Source organism: Gobius niger, assembly GCF_951799975.1.
Source record: "Gobius niger genome assembly, chromosome: 23".
Classification (NCBI taxonomy): domain Eukaryota; kingdom Metazoa; phylum Chordata; class Actinopteri; order Gobiiformes; family Gobiidae; genus Gobius; species Gobius niger.
Window position 1 is genome coordinate 10577736 of NC_136874.1, and position 20438 is coordinate 10598173.

At 38.4% G+C, this 20438-nt stretch overlaps 1 protein-coding gene and 1 long non-coding RNA gene across 2 annotated transcripts; both read right to left on the reverse strand.

The window, feature by feature from the left end:
* Positions 1-953: 953 nt before the first annotated feature.
* On the reverse strand, positions 954-19013 carry LOC306981987 (uncharacterized protein; the record flags this gene model as incomplete). Its single annotated transcript, XM_079581728.1, has 6 exons — positions 18919-19013; positions 18653-18807; positions 18288-18593; positions 18070-18220; positions 14689-14713; positions 954-1109 (listed from the first exon to the last, which is right to left on the reverse strand). Exons 2-6 carry the CDS (start codon positions 18792-18794, stop codon positions 954-956), a joined length of 780 nt encoding a protein of 259 aa, XP_079437854.1. The 5' UTR covers positions 18795-18807; positions 18919-19013.
* On the reverse strand, positions 8346-11391 carry LOC306982094. Its single transcript, XR_013794171.1, has 3 exons — positions 11301-11391; positions 11198-11222; positions 8346-8499 (listed from the first exon to the last, which is right to left on the reverse strand). It is a non-coding gene; the product is annotated as an uncharacterized lncRNA (long non-coding RNA).
* Positions 19014-20438: the final 1425 nt, after the last annotated feature.

Here is a 20438-nt window from a genome sequence, read left to right on the forward strand (position 1 = left end):
AAACGTCTTCATTATTTGCTTTGTGGACCCTGCAGTTTACAGCAATAATAAAATCCCAGGTGTCAGCCATGCAGAGAGGAGTCACGTAAGCCTCTGACCCGATGCGACTCTTCAAAACCACTGCAGCACAAGAAAAACAGGCTCAAATGTTGAATACAAATCATAATAGAAAGTATAACTGTACCATTCTGGACGCTGAAACATGAAGTTAGTGGAAGAAGCAGAAGAAAGCCCAATGTCCCTCTGTGCGGGTCCATAGTGCTCGGCTTGAATTTACACTAACGGGGCAAGAGCAGAAAGTCAAGTGTGGAAAGGAAATGGCATCATCACAGGTTTTTTCCGAAAAGGTGTTAAGTGGTTTTTCAAACGTACGACCACAGACTTCAGCAGTATCCATGCATCCTGGAGCCACAGGGAGTCTCACTTGTGTATGAGCCGGTGATGCCTCTTCTTATTTGTCCCAGTAATAAATCAAAACAATTTGTGATTGAGACGAAAGAATAGAAGTCCTTAAGTTCCCCTGACCTGTTTTTGAGCTTGTGGTTTAGTTGCAGAGCTCACAGTCAGGCGGAGACTAGAGATCTTCTATAATCATCTCCATCATAACCAGGGTTTTTGGGATTACTTCCTACAAGAAATTCCACCCATTTCTGTCTGTGTTGCACACCCTGAGTGTTTCTTGAGAGCTGACCAATGAATGTCTCCATTGTGAGATAAATAAAGGCTTGTCTTATCTTATCTTATAAACTCCGGTCTGTTTTTCAAGCAAGACGTTGTGGTTTTTGGTTGTTTTTCTAAATATCTGTCATTTAGGAGTAATAACTATCTATCTTTCTGTCTTTTAGTAATCCATTACCGGCAACAATGATGATAACATGCATCAAATTCATAGTGGCAGTATTCAAATCAAGTTTATTAGTTACATTTTTATCTCCTAACAAATATGTACAAATTCAGTTTGCAAACTCCTTGACATTTCCATAGTCTCCTCTGTGTAAGCGCTGGTGTTTAGAAACTGAAGCTCCAGCAGAATCCACTTTGACAATTGTTTGATACAGATCTGTGTTCGGCTGCTGAAGCGCTGCGTATGTGTCCATTTCCTCTCCTTCCTGTAAGACACAAAGACAACATTATTATTGACCCACAACAGATTATTATGAATCAGCCCATACCCTGACTGCAGGTTGTGGTTGTCGCCTGTTAAAGATGGAGAGATGTTTTAAAGACGTGATTGATATTAGTGTGTGTGTTAAGGAAGAAAAGAGTCACCTGCAGCAGATCCTTTTGTAGATGCAGCTCACAATAACTCCACATATGAGGACACAGGCGGTTATAGAGGAGAAAAGTATAATAATGTTGATGTCTGTCTTTGTTGTTATTAGCTTTGTTGTCTCTTTGGTGTCATCAGCTTTGCCTCGTTCATTCACTGGAGCTGTTCAAAAATACAAACAGCATCATCAGTCCTCCCCAAATCCTTAACCACAGTGAAAGTCTCGTGGTTTGTTCTACCTTCTACTGTGATGTTGAGATAAAGGTTTGAAGAGCCGCCTTTTTCATTGCACACACAGTTGTACATCCCACTGTCCTCTGGTGTTAAGTCCTTCAGGTGCAGGAACACAGTCTGGTTCTGAGACGTTAGTGTGATCCTGGAGTCACAGTAATTCACAAACCTCTGCCCTAAAAACGCTAAACTACAGACAGATGCACTATTTCTTTTGTCAACTTTGCAATATATAGTGGTTATAAATGTGTCCGTCTCGTTTGCGCAGACTGGAGTCATGTCTGCGTCTGACCAGATACGCTTCTCCAAAAACACTGCAACACAACCAAAACAAAATGTCAAATTTAGAAGCAGAAATCATAGAAAATATCACAGTACCTTTCTGGATGGCGAAACACAGATTTAGTGGGTTTAGTAGAAACAGAAGAAAGCCTAATGTCCCTCTGCGCGGGTCCATAGTGCTCGTCTTGATTTGGCACCGACAGGGCAAGAGCAGAAAGTTAAGCGTGGAAAGGAAATGGCATCGTCACAGGTTTTATGTGAAACGGTGTGAAGGGGTTTTTCAGACACCAGCATTCTATATCCAGGAGCCACATCACAATCTTTCTGAATCGTCTCTTTAATACAAGCTTATCACACTCACAACTTAAAACTATTTGTGATTGAGACAAAATAATGAAAGCCCATGCATACGTTTGACCTGTTTTTGAGCTTGTGGTTTAGTTGCAGTTGAGTTTTTTTTAACACCTCACACTTCAGCCCTTTGACACGCACACTAGAGATCTCCCTCTGACAATCTTTATAACAACATCCATCAAATTCATATTGATAGTTACAAATGAAGTTTATTTGGCACATTTGATCTCTTAACGTTTTTATCATATTAGATTTCTTACAAATCAATGAACTTCCTCTAAAACCATGTGTCACCATCTGCACAAACCAGTACAGTAATAAAGTCAATTTGCAAAATTATTAACGTTTTCATAATCTCCTTCACTGTGTAAGCGCTGGTGTTTAGAGCCTAAAGCTCCAGCAGAATCTACAATATTCTGGTACAGATCTTGACTCGGCTGCTGAAGTGCTGCATATGCGTCCATTTCCTCTCCTTCCTTTAAAAACACAAAGACCACATTATTATTGACTCAAAGGTTCAGTGTATTCAGGACATATTTATGAATCAGCCCATACCACCACTGCAGGTTGTGATACAGTCATGTTGATATCAGTCTCTCTGTTTCGATCATTCACTGGAACAAAATGAAAATCAAATACACAATAATATTTGTGTTGTGTTGACATCCACATTGACCTCTAAAATAGTAAAGATTATTTGTCCTCCTGCCATCACACAATATGCTTTAATTCAGTTGTACTTACCATTGCATCCTCGCATTGATAAAACAGAGATAACTATCACTATGACGACAAACCCCACTGTTCCTACAGCCGTGTACAGGTACAGCCACAACTGTGTCTCGTCTGGGACATCAGTGAAAGTGTGATCTGAAGAACACGAAAATGCAAACAACCATCAACAAGGAGGAAGAGAATATGTTTAAGATTTAGAAATTAGACATTCTCACTTGTTTGATCTTGTAGTGATTTCTTATTAATTGTATTATTGTTACAGCTTACAGTTGTGCGTTACAGAAAATACAAAATACTGTCTCACCTGTGACATGGACCGTAATGTTGTGCCCCATATAATCTCCAGCTCGACACTGATACTGTCCTCGGTCAGACTCTTGGACATTTTCGATGATAAAATAAGATGTTCCTCCAAAATTGCATATTATTTCCCACTCTGTTTTAACACGGTCACTCATGTTCACATGTTTATAGTCATCTGCTCCATGTTTAACCCAGGTGACTGTTGGTGTTGAGTTGTCACAGAACGAGACTGGACAGTCAATCGTTACTCCATCTCCAACTGACACATTATGACTTGTGTCTCGTGGCACATGGAATTCAGGTTCACAATTTCTCTCTTTACCTGTAACCAACATCAAGCACATTATTTTTCTATGCTGTTTTTGTTCCTGGCTAATACAGTGTGCTTTTAAGTATTGCTTTCACCAAAATTAAGTTGTTATTTTTTAGCTTTGAACCAGGTTGCTTTTGGCTGTAAGCATTTAGACTTTGTAGGTTCATTGTCACTTTGGGACAGACTCTGATCGTTTTGGAGTTGTATTTATAAACATAGCTGGCCTTTTTTCTCTGAGTTGCAGAATTCAAGAAGGGCCCAGATATTGTGGAAAAAAGGTTCCCGAGGCACGACTGGTTTAGTTTCTTTTTATTCAAACAGCGTTTCAATAAAAAGAAACTAATCCAGTTTGGTTGAATAAAAATGCCTCCATTTACGTGCCGTTGTCTTTCATGTATCAAAGTGGGTCCAGTAAACATGATTACTGCTAGTAGCTCTTTGAGAGAATAGACAGATTGTTCATGTGCAACACAATAAAAAAAAAGCCGACATTCCTAAAGAGCATTATTAAAGCTTACAGTTGTGCATTACAGAATATACAAAATACCATCTCACCAGTGACATGGACCATAATGGTGTGCCCCACATGATTTTCAGCTTGACACTGATACTCTCCCCTGTCAGTCTCCCGGACATTTTCGATGATAAAATAATATATTCCCACAGAATGACCTTTTATTTCCCACTCTGTTTTAACGCAGTCACTCATGTTCACAGGTTTATGGCCATCTGCTTCAAGTTTAAACCAGGTGACTGATGGTGGAGAGTTGTCACAGAACGAGACTGGGCAGGAAATCTTTAGTCGATCTCCAACTGACACATTATGACTTGTGTATCGTCGCACACGGATTCCAGGTTCACAATTTTCTTCACCTGTAACCAACAAAAAAACATATGTCAAACTTTTACTTTATCAGACGCACATTATTATTCTATGTTTCTGTTCCTCGCTAATACAAAACTGTGCTTAGAAATTTCACCAAAATTTTATCACAATTTAAAAAGTCTGTGGTGACATTTTAGATCTCTAACAATGAACGTGTGGGTGAGTTTTGGGAAATAAATGTGATTTTAAGATTTCTTTTTTAATGAAATAGTTTGCATGTCCTCACATGAACATCACAATACTGTATGGTGAAGTGTTTTTACATAACATTTGGCCAATGTATAAAGGCTTTTACCGTCTTATTTAATTTTTTGACCAATCTTTATCTTTTCCCAACTTTATTGTTCAGAAGAAGAGAAAAGATCAGATAAGAGGCCCGACTGATATTAATTTTTGTTGTACAAACCTATATCGATATCTACGAACAGTGTGAACCAATATGATTAATGATTTCATGTGATGTATTTCTATCTAAAGAGCATATAGTTATAAAAAATATTAATATAGTAAGGTTTCAATAATAGAAATAATAGTTTTGAACCAAGTTTCTTTTGGCTGTGAGAATTTAGGCTTTTTAGGTTCATTGTCACTTTGTATTAAACTCGGGGCAGCTCTGATCTGGCGTTTTTCTCTGACTTGCAGAATTCAAGAAAGGCCCAGGTATTATTGGCGAACGGGTTCTCTTGTTCTCTAATTTAGAGGTTAAATAAATATGCCTCCAGTCATGTGTTGTTGTCAAGGCAAGGCAGGTTTATTTGTAGAGCACAATTCAAAGTGCATCACAGTTGCATAAAATTACAAGAAAACAGATAATTGTCACACTTCTTTAACATAACAAAGTGGGCCAGTAAACATGAATACTTATCGAAAATATAACTGTACCTGTCTGGATGGTGAAGCACAGATTTAGTGAAAGAAACAGAAGAAAGCCTAATGTCCCTCTGCACAGGTCCATAGTGCTCGGCTTGTACTAGCGCCCACAGGACAAGAGCAGAAAGTCTCGTGTGAATGAAATGGTGTGAAGGGAAACTGTGTGAAGTGGTTTTTCAAATGTACAGACATCCAGTTGCCACATGAAGTCTTTCTGACAGGTTTCTCCTGTAGGTGTTAAACAGCAGCTTTTATTTGTTCCACTAATAAGTAAAAACGATTTGTGATTGAGAAAGAAAAACACATAATTATCTATAAACTGTTTTTGAGCTTGTGGTTTCTGAGTAGCTTCTTTGTCAGGTGCACACCATATAAAATCACACAGTATGCTTTAATTCAGTTGTACTTACCATTGCATCCTCGCATTGATATAACAGAGATAACTATCACTATGGCGACAAATCCCACTGTTCCTACAGCAGTGTACAGGTATAGCCACAACTGTGTCTCGTGTGGGACATCAGTGAAAGTGTGATCTGAAAAACAGGAAAATGCAAACAACCATCAACCAGGAGGAAGAGAATATGTTTAAGATTTAGAAATTCTCACTTGTTTGATCTTGTAGCGTCGTATTAACATCTGCAATGACCTCTAAAATAATTTCTTTATTATTATAAATGTATTTTTTATTAATTATTATTCTTATTATTATTTATTCATTCTATTATTGTTAAAGCTTACAGTTGTGCGTTACAGAATATACAAACTTCTATCTCACCTGTGACATGGACCATAATGTTAAGGTCCATATAATTTCCCGTCAGACTCTTGGACATTTTCGATGATAAAATAAGATGTTCCTTCAGAATGGCCTTTTATTTCCCACTCTGTTTTAACGCGGTCACTCATGGTCACAGGTTTACAGCCATCTGCTTCATGTTTCAACCAGATGACTGTTGGTGGAGAGTTGTCACAGAATAAGAGTGGACAGGAAATCTTTAGTGGATCTCCGACTGACACATTATGACTTGTGTATCGTCGCACACAGAATCCAAGTTCACAATTTCCTTCACCTGTAACCAACACCAAACATATGTCAAAGTTTTACTTGATCAGACACACATTATTCGGTTGTTTCTGTTTGTGTGATTTGAAGATTTTTTTTTCTTGCATTACAAACAAATTCACCCATACTAACATTGTGAATCACAGTAAATACGTTTTAGAAAAATGTATCTATAATAGAAAACGCAATTTCAATGGCCGCCGCCTGGGCGCCGCCATGTTTATTTCCCATACCGACTTTGAAGCTAAGCAGGGAAGTGCCTGGTTAGGACTGGGATGGGAGACCGTTTGGGAACACCAGGAAGCCTGGCGACAGTACTGAGTGTGTGCGTGGTTGGTGGTGCTGCTGTCCGAGGACAACCCGCTGTCACAAAAACGCGAGTGCACGAGATCTGACTGCCGTGCGAATATTTATCAATAATTATTCCACTGTCTCTTGAATCCTGTTCCCCGAGTTTAGCGAAAATATTGTCGTAGTTTATAAGAAAGGAGCACGGGTGCATCAAACACTCCAATTGCAGTTTGTTTGAAATTGTTTTTTGCCTTCATTCTTTTACTCATTTGTAGTGGCCATAGTTTTTGGAATGGGTTGGGAACCACTGGTCTACAGCTGAACTGTGTGACGGGTTGGACATTTCTTTGTAATCACTCACAATCTCAGAATATCCAATGTAGAGACTAGCGAGGCCCGGCCGAAGGCCGGGTCTCAGCTAGTATATATATATATATATATATATATATATATATATTCATCACAATACTGTATGGTGAAGTGTTTTTGCACTTCACCATACAGTATAAAGGCCTTTTGACCAATCTTTATCTTTAGAAGAAAACATAAGACAAAAGGCCTGACTGATGTGAATTTTTGTTGTTCAGCCTCTTTATTTTTTTTAGCTTTGAAAGCTGTTTTTGGCTGTAAGCATTTAGGCTTTTTATTGTCACTTTGTATTAAACCTGGGGCAGCTCTCATCAGTACATTGATGGCCTTTTTTCAGAGTCGCTTAATTCAAGACGGGCCCAGGGATTATCAGCAAATATTTTTCTCTTTTTAGCTTATTTAGAGGTTAAATAAATAAGCCTCCATTCACGTGTCCTTGTCACACTTCTTTCAGTAACAGCAAACATGAACACTGCCAGTAGCTCTTTGAGAGAATAGACAGATTGTTTATGTGTAGCTTGAGGAGAGATGAGCTAATAAATAAAAAAAAATGCTGATATTCCTCTGGGTGCTCATCTTGGCTGATAACATCTAGTACCTAAAGCGTACACCTCGCTGTCCTCTGGTGTTAAGTCCTTCAGGTGGAGGAATACAGGACCTTCATGTGCTCCTGGAGACACATTTACTCACAAACTTTATTCTAAAAACAACCCCTAAACTACAGACACAAATACTGCGACACAAAATGTTGCGTCTGAACCGATGCACTTCTCTAAAAACACTAACCAACAAAAACAAAATGGCAAATTTAGAAGCAGAAATCATTATCAATAATATAACTACCTGTCTGGATGGTGAAATATGGATTTCGTAGAAGCAGAAGAAAGCCTAGTGTCCCTCTGTCCATAGTGCTCGGCTTGAACAGCCGTCCACAAGACAAGAGCAGAAACTGAAAGTGTGTAAAGGAAATGTCATGGTCATAAATTTCATGTGAACCGGTGTGAAGTGGTTTTTCAAACATAGAGACATGTATCCAGGAGCCACATGAAGTCTTTCTGACTTGTTTCTCATGTATGCGTAGGTAACAGCTGCTTTTATTTGTCCCACTAATAAATAAATAACAATAATCCATAATTACCTTTGAACTGTTTTTGAGCTTGTGGTTTCAGAGTAGTCTTTGAAGCACCTCACAGTTCAGCCCTTTGTCAGACACACACGAGAGAGTCTTGATAATAACATGCACCAAATTCATATTGACAGTGTAAAAAAAAGTTTATTTGACACATTTTATCTCTTGAAGTTTTTATCGTATTAGTTTTCTCACATATAACCATGTGTCACCATCTGCACAAACCAGTGCAGTAATGAAGTCAGTTTGCAAAGTTATTGTCGTTTTCATAATCTCCTTCACTTTGTAAGTGCTGGTGTCCAGAGCCTGAAGCTCCAGCAGAATCCACTTCGACAAATGTCTGGTACAGATCTTCACTTGGATGCTGAAGTGCTGCATATGTGTCCATTTCCTCTCCTTCCTATAAAACAAAAAGACCACATTATTATTGATCCACAGCATCAGTGTATTCAGGACATATTTATGAATCAGCCCATACCACCACTGCAGGTTGTGATACAGTCATGTTGACATCAGTCTCTCTGTCACGTTCATTCACTGGAAGAATTTGAAAATCAAATACACAATCATTTTTGTGTTGTATTGACATCTACAATGACTTCTAAAATAGTAAAGATTATTAGTCCTCCTGCCATCACACAATATGCTATAATTCAGTTGTACTTACCATTACATCCTCGTATTGATACAACAGAGATAACTATCACTATGACGACAAACCCCACTGTTCCTACAGCAGTGTACAGGTAAAACCACAACGGTTGCTTGTTTTTGTCACCAGTGAAAGTGTGATCTGAAAAACAGGAAAATGCAAAGAACAACCATCAACAAGGAGGAAGAGAATGTGTTTAAAATTTAGAAATTAAACATTCTCACTTGTTTGATCTTGTAGTGTCGTAGTAACATCTGCAATGACCCCTAAAATAGTAAAGATTTATTATGAATTGTATTATTGTTAAAGCTAACAGTTGTGCGTTACAGAATATACAAACTTCTATCTCACCAGTGACGTGGACCATAATGGTATGGCTCACATCATTTCCAGTTCGACACTGATACTCCCCACTGTCAGACCCTTGGACATTTTCAATGATAAAATAATATATTCCTTCAAAATGGCCTTTTATTTCCCACTCTGTTTTAACACGGTCACTCATGTTCACAGGTTTATAGCCATCTGCTTCAAGTTTAAACCAGGTGACTGTTGGTGGAGAGTTGTCACAGAACGAGACTGGGCAGGGAATCTTTAGTGGATCTCCAGCTGACACATTATGACTTGTGTCTCGTCGCACGCGGACTTCAGGTTCACAATTTTCTTCACCTGTAACCAACAAAAAATATATGTCAAAGTTTTACTTGATCAGACACACATTATTTGGTTGTTTCTGTTCGTGTGATTTGAAGATTTTTTTATTTATTTTTTTATGAAATAGTGAACATGTCCTCACATGAACTGCCTCAAACTATGGAACAAATTTGCTGAAAGCACTTAAGATTCTTGCATTATAAGCAGATTCACCCAAACTAACATTGTGAATCATATAAGTACGTTTTAGAAAAATGTTGCTGTATGGTGAAGGCCTTTTGACCAATCTTTATCTTTAGAAGAAAAGATAAGACAAGAGGCCTGACTGATATGAATTTGTGTTGTTCAGCCACTTCTTTTTTTTTTTTAGCTTTAAAAGAAGTTGTTTTTGGCTGTAAGCATTTAGGGTTTTTATTGTCACTTTGTATTAAACTTGGAGAAGCTCTGATCAGTACATTGCTGGCCTTTTTTTCAAGACGGGCCCAGGGATTATCAGCAAATATTTTTCTCTTTAGCTTATTTAGAGGATAAATAAATAAGCCTCCATTCACATGTCGTTGTTACACTTCTGTCAGTAACAGTGAACATGAAGCCAGTAGCTCTTTGAGAGAACAGACAGGTTGTTTATGTGTAGCTTGAGGAGTGACAAGCTAATAAATAAAAAAAAATGCTGATATTCCTCTGGGTGCTCATCTTGCCTGATAACATCTAATACCTAAAGAGTACATCCCACTGTCCTCTGGTGTTAAGTCCTTCAGGTGGAGGAATACAGGACCTTCATGTGATCCTGGAGACACATTTACTCACAAACTTTATTCTAAAAACAACCCCTAAACTAGAGACACAAACACTGCGACACAAAATGTTGCGTCTGACCTGATGCGCTTCTCTAAAAACACTAACCAACAAAATGTCAAATTTAGAAGCAGAAATCATTATCAATAATATAACTACCTGTCTGGATGGTGAAATATGGATTTAGTAGAAGCAGAAGAAAGCCTAGTGTCCCTCTGCACAGGTCCATAGTGCTCGGCTTGAACTGCCATCCACAAGACAAGAGCAGAAACTAAAGTGTGTAAAGGAAATGTCATGGTCATGAGTTTCATGTGAACCGGTGTGACGTGTTTTTTCAAACATACAGACGTGTAGCAAACTTAATGTATCCAGGAGCCACGTGAAGTCTTTCTGACTTGTTTCTCATGTATGCGCAGGTATTAGCTGCTTTTATTGTCCCACAAAATAACCAAATAACAATTTGTGATCGAGAAAAAAAAAATCCATAATTACCTATAACCTGTTTAGTTGCAGAGCTTCTTGAGCCCCTCACACTTCAGCCCTTTGTCAGGCGCACACTAGAGATCTCCTTCTTAGAAACTTTATAATAACATCCATCTAATTCATATTGATAGTTTCAAATCAAGTTTATTTGGCTCTTTTTTTTAATCTTATTTTCTCACAAATCAGTGAACTTCCTCTAAAACCTTGTGTCCACCATAAATCTATATATATAGCTATATATATATATTATTGTGCACCAGTACAATAATAAAGTCAGTTTGCAAAATTATTGTCGTTTTCATAATCTTCTTCACTGTGTAAGGGCTGGTGGTGTCCAGAGCCTGAATCTCCAGCAGAATCCACTCTGACAACTGCCTGGTACAGATCTTCACTCGGATGCTGAAGTGCTGCGTATGTGTCCATTTCCTCTCCTTCCTTTAAAAACACAAAGACCACATTATTATTGATCCACAGCATTAGTGTATTCAGGACATATTTATGAATCAGCCCATACCACCACTGCAGGTTGTGACTGTCGCCTGTTAATGATGGAGAAATATTTTATTGACGTGATTGACATTGATTTTGGTGAGTGCATTTGAAAAAAATAGTGTCACCTGCCGCAGATCCTTTTGTAGATGCAGCTCGCAATAACTCCACATATGAGGACACAGGCTGTTGTAGAGGAGCAAATTATAATCATTTTGAAAACCGGTTTTATGACCCCTGAAATAGTAAGGATTTTGTATTACTTGTGTTATTGTAAAAGCTTACAGTTGTGCATTTGTAAAAGCTTACAGTTGTGCATTCTCATCTCACCAGTGACCTGGACCTTAATGTTATGGCCCATAGAATCTCCAGCTCGACACTGATACTCCCCCCTGTCAGACTTTTGGACATTTTCGATGATAAAATAAGATGTTCCTTCAGAATTGCCTTTTATTTTCCATTCCGTTTTAACGCGGTCACTCATGGTCACAGGTTTATATTCATCTCTTTCATGTTTGAACCACGTGACTGATGGTGGAGACTTGTCACAGAACGAGACTGGGCAGAAAATCTTGAGTGGATCTCCAACTAACACATTGTGAATTATGTATTGTTGCACACGGATTCTTGGTTCACAATTTCCCCCTTTACCTGTAACCAACAACAAACATATTATTATTCTATGTTGTTTTAGTTTCTGGCTAATACATTCAACATTTTGCGTCTGACTCTACAAAACCCTAACCAACAAAAACAAAATGTCAAATTTAGAAGCAGAAATCGTTATTGAGAATATAACTGTACCTGTCTGGATGGTGAAACGCAAACTTAGTGAAAGAAATAGAAGAAAACCGAATGCCCCTCTGCGCGGGTCCATAGTGCTGGGTGTGTATCAGCACAAACAGGACAAGAACAGAAAGTCTTGTGTGTGAAGGAAATGACACGATGAAGTTTTTTTCAAATGGTGTGCAGATGTCATGTCCATGTATCTAGGAGCCATTTGATGTCTTTCTGAAGTATTTCTGACTCGTTTCTCATGTATGTGCTGGTAAGAGCTGCTTTTATTTGTCCCACTAATAAGTAAAAACAATTTGTGATTGAGAAAAAGAAAAAATCTATAATTTCCTCTAAACAGTTTTTGAGCTTGTGGTTTGTGAGTTATCTCTGAAGCACATCACACTTCAGCCCTTGTCAGGCGCACAATATGACCTTCTAAGTCTTCAGAAAAACATGCATCAAATTCATATCGACAGTTTGAGAAAATGAAGTTTATTTTCTCTCTCTCCTTTTTTGTTTGTTTTGTTTGTGCTCGGCTTGAAATAGCAGCACAAAGTAAAGTGTGTAAAGGAAATGGCTTTGGGAAGTGAAACGGTGTGAAGTGGTTTTTCAAATGTACAGAGACATGTTACAGACTTCATGTATCCCGGAGCCACATGAAGACTTGTTTGTCATGTTTGTGCTGCTTTTATTTGTCCCATTAATAAGTGAGAGCAATTTGTGATCGAGAAGAAAACTACATCCATGATTCCCCTTAGCCTGTGTTTGAGCTTGTGGTTTGTGAGTCGCCTCTGAAGCCCCTCACACAGTTCAGCCCTTTGTCAGACACACACTACGACCTAGACAGTTTTAAAATTAAGTGTCAAGTTTTTATCGTATTAGTTATCTCACAAATACAGGTGAATCTCTGAAAATTAGAATATTGTTCAAAAGTTCATTTATTTCTGTTATTCAACTTCAACTCAGACTCACTACAGGCAAAATGACATATGTCCAGCCATTGTTTGTTATACTTTTGTTGATTATGGCTTACAGTCCATTTTCAAAATATTACATTTTATGAGATTTTTAATTTTTACAAGCTGTAATTATCCAAATGATACAAACAAAGGCTATACATATGTCACTTTGCACATAATGAGTCTATCATACATCAGTTCCACAGTTTGAGTTGAATAACAGAAGTGAATGCACTTTTTCATGATATTCTAATTATATGACGAGCACCTGTAATACAGTCACTTTGCAAAATTGACACAATATGACCTGTGTCTTGCATAGTTGTCTCACTTTGACTTTATCAGACGCACATTATTATTATTCTATGTTTCTGTTCCACACTAATACAAAAGTGTGCTCAGAAACATCGCTTTCACCAAGATACATTTTTTCTCTTCTCTTTCCGAACAGTGTGAACCAATATGATTAATGATTCATGTGATGTATTGTATTTCTATCTCCTAAATAGCCTATAGTTACAAAATTATTACTAAGGTTTCAATTACATAAATAAAACCTGTCACTTAAAACATAATTCTTAGGCTAATTAAATGTTTTATGTCCTTTTGCAAAGGCACTTTGTAGGCATTGTAGGTTGATTGTCACTGTGTATTAAACTTGGGGCAGCTCTGATCATTACATGGCCTTTTTCTGTGAGCTGTAGAATTGAAGAATGTGTCGTTGTCTCACATGTTTCACAAAGTGGAATAGTAAACATGATCACTGCCAGTAGCTCTTTGAGAGAATAGACAGGTCATTTATAGCACAATTAAAAAATAATAATACTGATATTCCTCTTGGCACATCCCACTGTCCTCTGGTGTTAAGTCCTTCAGGTGGAGGAACACAGGACCTTAATGTGATCCTTGAGACACATTTACTCACAAATGTTATTCTTACAAAAACACTACAGACTCAAATACTGTTTCTTATGTAAACGTGGCCATTTATCCGATGCACTTCTTAAAGAACAAAAACAGAATGTCAAATTTAAAAACAAGTAATCATTATCGAAACCTTTCTGCACCTTTCTGGATGGTGAAACTCAAACTTAGTGCAAGAAACAGAAGAAGGGCCCGGTGTGTATTAGCGCCCACAGGACGAGAGCAGAAAGTCTAGAGTGTAAAGGAAACTGTGGTGTGAAGTGGTTTTTCAAACATACACACATGTAACAGACTTCATGTATCTGTGGAGCCACATGAAGTCTTTCTGACTTGTTTCTTATGTATGTGCAGATAACAGCTGCTTTTACTTGTCCCACTAATAAATCAAATTTGTGATCGAGAAAAGAAAAATCTCTAATGACCTTTAACCTGGAGCATGTTTTTGAGCTTGTGGTTTGTGGGTAGCCTCTGAAGCACATCACACTGTGACCTTCATGTCTTTATAATAACATGCACCATATTGACAGTTTGAAAATTAGCTTTATTTGACACTTTATATCTCTTACAGTTTTTATCGTATGAGTTTGTATCCACCATGCGCTCAAACCAGTACAATAAGAAAGTCACTTTGCAAAATTCTTGACATTTTCATATTCTTCTTCTCTGTGTAAGCGCTGGCGTCGAGAGCCTGAATCCACTTTGACAATTGTCTGATACAGGTCTTTGTTCGGCTGCTGAAGCGCCGCGTATGTGTCCATTTCCTCTCCTTCCTTTAAGACACAAAGACCACGTTATTATTGACCCGAAGCCTCAGTGTATTCACTCGGACAAATAAATATAATAAATGAGCCCATACCCTGACTGCAGGTTGTGACTGTCGCCTGTTAAAGATGGAGAAGTATTTAGTTGACGTTGATATTAGTGTGAGCGTTAAAGAAGAACAGAGTCACCTGCAGATCATTTTGTAGATGCAGATCACAATAACTCCACATATGAGGACACAGGCTGATATAGAGGAGTAAATTATAATCATGTTGACGTCAGTCTCTGTGTTGTCATTGCTTTTGTTTCGTTGTTTCACTGGAACAAATGAAACATCAAAAATATAAGCAACATTCTCAGTGAAAGTGTCATGGCGTGTGGTGATAGTCGTACCTTCTACAGTGACGTTGAGATTCAGTTCTAAATATTCGTTTTTTTTATAGCACTCGCAGTTGAACATCCCGCTGTCCTCTGGTGTCAAGTCTTCCAGGTGGACGAACATAGTCTGGTTTTGAGACACGAGTCTGATCCTGGAGCCACATTTACTCACAAATTTCTGTCCTACGAACCCAAAACTGCAAGAAAGCATATCGTTTCTTCTGTTCACTTTGCAATATATGTTCTCGATGATGTTGTCCGTCTCGTTTGCGCAGACTGGAGTCATGTCTGCGTCTGAGCCGATGCGCTTCTCCAAAAACACTGCAACACAACCAAAACAAAATGTCAAATTTAGAGGCGGAAATCATGATGGAAAATATGACAGTACCTTTCTGGATGGCGAAGCACAGATTTAGTGGGTTTAGTAGAAACAGAAGAAAGCCTAATGTCCCTCTGTGTGCGTCCATAGTGCTCGGATTATATTGACACCCACCGGACAAGAACAGAAACTTAAGTGTGTCAAGGAAATGGCATCATCACAAATGTCATAAGAAAGGGTGTGGTGGTTCTTCAAATGTACAGACAGACACACAGACAGAACCACATCACAATCTTTCTGAATCGCCTCGTCTCTCGTGTATGTGCAGGTAATACCTGCTTTTATTCGTCGCACTTACAAATAAAACGATTTGTGACTGAAGCAAAAGCCCACACATATGTAGTGTTTGACCTGTTTTTGAGCGGTTTTGTGGTTTAGTTGCAGAGTTTTTTCACACCTCACAGTTTGCCCCTTCATATCTCACACTAGAGATCATTAAATAATCTTTGTACATAACAATTAGTATTGACAGTTTTCAAATGAAGTTTATTGGTCAACAAGTTCATATTTATTAAACGTATTTCTCAAGTGTGCACCGGCATAAGCTGAAATAAAATCATTTTGTCTTAATCTTGACATTTTCATATTCTCCTTGTCCAGCGCCTGAAACTCCCGCAGAATCCACATGGACAATTGTTCGGTACAGATCATCGCTCGGCTGCTGAAGCGCTGCGTATGTGTCCATTTCCTCTCCTCCCTTTAAAACAACACGGATATAAAAATGCCTCAAGGTTATTGATTCACTGCATCATTGTGTTCAGTCGTCTCATAAATATGAACAAAATCAGTCCATACCACCACTGCAGGTTGTGCTTGTTGCCTATTAAAGTGAGGTAAATATATTACATGTGATATTTAGTTTGAACTGCATAGAGGACATAGTCTCACCTGCAGGAAGACTTTTTGTAGAGACCCACAAGTGCAACAAATATAACAATGAAGGCAAGCAAAGAAAGTGTAATCATTGTGGCAGAAGGACCTGTGGATTCATCTGCTTTGTCTTGTTCTTTCACTGGACAAAAAAAAGTTTTAAAGTAAAAAAAACACACAACTAGAACCGTCAAGTGTAATCATTGTGGCAGAAGGACCTGTGGATTCATCTGCTTTGTCTTGTTCTTTCACTGGACAAAAAAAAGTTTTAAAGTAAAAAAAACACACAACTAGAACCGTCAAGTGTAATCATTGTGGCAGAAGGACCTGTGGATTCATCTGCTTTGTCTTGTTCTTTCACTGGAAAAAAAAAGTTTTAAAGTAAAAAAAAACACACAACTAGAACCGTCAGGTGACAACATAATCGTAGTACCTTCCACAGTAACATTTAGTTGAAGCTCTGACACTCCACCAGCACTCACGCTCATAGACCCCGCTGTCCTCAGGTGTTAGGTTCATCAGGTGGAGGAACACAGTCTGGTTTTGTGCCATTAAGTGGAATCTCGAGCCACAGTTGTTAAAATACCTCAGATCAGATGCATAGCCTAATGTACAAAATACTTCTCTATTATTTCTTATTGGAATCCTGCAGGCTACAAATACGATTGTGTCATGGTTACAGACTAGAATCATGTCTGCTTCAGATCCTATGCGCTTCCCCACAACCACTGCTACAAACCAATGCATAAATATTTAAATATTGTTTTAAAGTTATATAATAAAATAAAAATAAGCTTGAAAATACTGCTTACCATTGAGGCTGTTGACGCAAGCAGTCAGTTGTTGAAGAAAAAGAAGAAGAAAGCTTGATGTCCATTTGCGCAGGTCCATGGTGCTCAATTTGCCTTTGCTCTCAAGTGCACTGTTTAAGAGGAAGTGTCTTATAAGAGATAAATTATCCTTAATTTTTTGTAGCTTATTTTCAGCCTGTGGTTTGTTGCTAGCTTTTGTGGTTCAGTTCAGACACTGGTGTGTGGAGTGCATGACTCTCCTGCAGAATTCTTCCTCTTTCAGTTGTTTCATGACCTCATTTCCTTTCCTTCTTTTAAGACGCAAAGACCACACTATTATTGACCAAAAGCATCATTTTATTCAGCCGTACATATAAATCTAATGAATCAGCCCATACCACCAGGTTGACCTTTTTAATATTTTGCATGTGATATTTGAATTGAACTGTTCATAGAGGACACAGTCTCACCCACAGAAAAAAAACCTTTGTAGATTAAACCATAAAAACCTACAAAATGTAATCATGTTGGTATTGGCACTTGCTTTGGGCACATCTGTATTCTCCAGTTCATTCATTGGAAAGAATTGAAAAAGTAAAAAAAAACACGACAAGTGCACAGTGTCGAGGAAGTGGCATCAAGTGAATGATTTTAAAGAATGTAGGGCACGTTGTTTTTTTTCCTTTTAGTCTAGATAACTAAACAACTTACACATAAAACAATATAATTTGTCACCAATCAGATTTTTCATATTCTCTTTCCCTGCCGGTGTCGAGGGTCTAAAACAGAATTCCTATCAGAAATGGTTTGATACAGATCATTGTTCGGCCGCTGAAGCGCTGCGTATGTGTCCATTTCCTCTCCTTCCTGTAAGACACAAACACCACATCATTATTGATTTGAAGCATTGTAATTTTCCGTAGAACATATGATTACCATGACTCCGCCCATACCGTGACTGCAGGTTGTGATTGTCGCCTGTTACATATTGAGAAATAATTTAGATGATCAAATATTTTATGATATTCGCGTGTGCATGTGGAAAGAACAGTGTCACCTGCAGCAGATCCTTTTGTAGATGCAGCTCACAATAACTCCACATGTGAGGATACAGGCGGTTACAGAGGAGCAAAGTATAATAATGTTGATGTCAGTCTCTTTGTTGTCATTAGCTTTGCCTCTTTCATTCACTGGAACAAACTGAAAATCTGAAATATAACCAACATTGTTAGTCTTTACATTTTTAAGTTGTGACACTTGTTGTTGATGTCGCACCTTCTACAGTGACGTTGAGCTGGATGGTCATAATGACATCTCTGTAGCACACACAGTTGTACATCCCACTGTCCTCTGGTGTGAGGTCCAGCAGGTGGAGAAACACAGTCTGGTTTTGTGCTTTGAGAGTGATCCTGGAGCCGCAGTTGCTTTCATTCCTCTGTCCAGGTATAAACCTCAAATAACATGAGTCTCCACTGCCTCCTCTTTGAATCTTGCAGAGAACAGTTGTTATGGAAGTCTGGGTGTCAGTCGTGCAGAGACGAGTCATGTCTGCGTCTGAGCTGATGTGCTTCTTCAAAAACACTGCAGCAAATTAAAAACATGTGAAAATGTCAGTTTTAGAAAGCGTAATCGTGCTGTACCTTTCAGGTCCTTGAAACACAGATGTAGTGGAAGAAGCAGAAGAAAGCCCAATGTCCCTCTGTGCAGGTCCATAGTGCTCGGTTTGTGTTTGCATGAACAGGTCAACAGAAACTGAAGTGCGCGGTGTAGAGGATGTGGCATGACACCTTCAAGCCTGTGACGGAAAACAATGTCGGGCAGACGCTTGAGTTTGCTTCTAAACGGTCTAAAAATCACGTCACGAATGACTCAAAACATCACTTTCTTAGAATGGATGTCTGCGTACCATTATTGCAGGTGTGATTGTCGCCTCTTCAAGAATTACAGTACTTGTCTTTATACATCAACTGTACAACAACATTTGTGCTCTGCATTTGACCCATCCCTGGAGGCCACTGGACGACCCATAGGGAGCAGTGGGCAGCGGCAGTGGGTCCCATCTCCAGATGTGGAGCTTGACTGGTGGCCAGAAACACCTGGCTGGAGGATTCACCCATTGTACATGTTTTTACCCAGAGTAAACCTACGTAGATACGAGGAGAACATGCAAACTCCACACAGAAAGGCCCCGTCCAGGTGGGAATCGAACCCAGACCTTCGAGCTGTGGAGACGAGTGCTAACCGCTGTGCCACCGCGCCTAAACTTGAATGATCTGTTTGTTGGTCAAACACAGAGCACTTCCAACAATGATGACAGTTATTACAGAACAAACTGAGATTCTCATTTGGTCGTTTTTATTCCCTGGAGGATCTACAGCGCAGCCCACAGGGCTCATGTAGAGTTTGTGAGAAGGCATCATTTTTAAATCATGAGACCTGATGGAGCAATGACAAATGAAAGGAATGAAGAAGTAGTCGTATTTTTAGAGAATAAGCAGTCAATACGTTTTAATCTGAATCATCTTCGATGACTATTTGATTCTGCTTATTTTACTAAGTACTTTCTATGCTTGGCAATGTATGAGGAACATGGTCTTACTTGGAATTTTATATATTAATATTATAATTTAAAGTCTGCAATAATGTGCTTTATATCATAAGGTCACTTGTTCGTCAGCTGTCCCAGTGTGGTCTTTAATATGATCTCCCTGTCACTGAAGAGCTGCTTGGACGTGCTATGAGTGAAACCATGGAAGCTTTGAGAAGCTCATTATGGAAAATGTTAGAAAATACAGGCTCTGATTGGCTTAGAAGCCAGAGCAACAGAGGGGCGTGTTGTGAGTCCCTCTATTTGAACAGTAATTGGCTGTGTAAAAGTATGCATTGTAACATGTACTTTATAAGTAAAAAGTAAAAAATTTTAAGAGTTCAATGTGCAGTATTTTTAAAATCATGATTCAAACCAGATCTCAACGAGTGAAATCACTAAATCAGGTCAAAAACAGGAACTAAACCAGGTCTAAACAAGGTCTAAACAAGGTCTAAAGGGGTAAACCACTAAACCAAGTCTAAACCAGTTCATCTTCGAGAGGTCACCTTGCTTTACTTCTAACCCAATTCAAAAATGTGTAGAAAGTACCGAAAGTACAGATACAGGCTCTAAAAGTACAAGTAAAAAGTATTCATCATAAAATGTAAAAAACAAAGTAAAAAATAAAAGTGAAATAAAAGTACCTATGAATTGTACTTTTTACTTGTTCTTGTCTTTTTACTTAGGGCAGAGTTTGTATAAAATAATTGTAGCCCAAAAAAGTTATGAATCTTGAGTTGGTGTTGATTTTCAATGAAAAAAATAAATTATGATAATTATTATAAATAAATAAATAAATAAAGGAAAAATGATCTTTCATAGAACAGCAGCCTTCA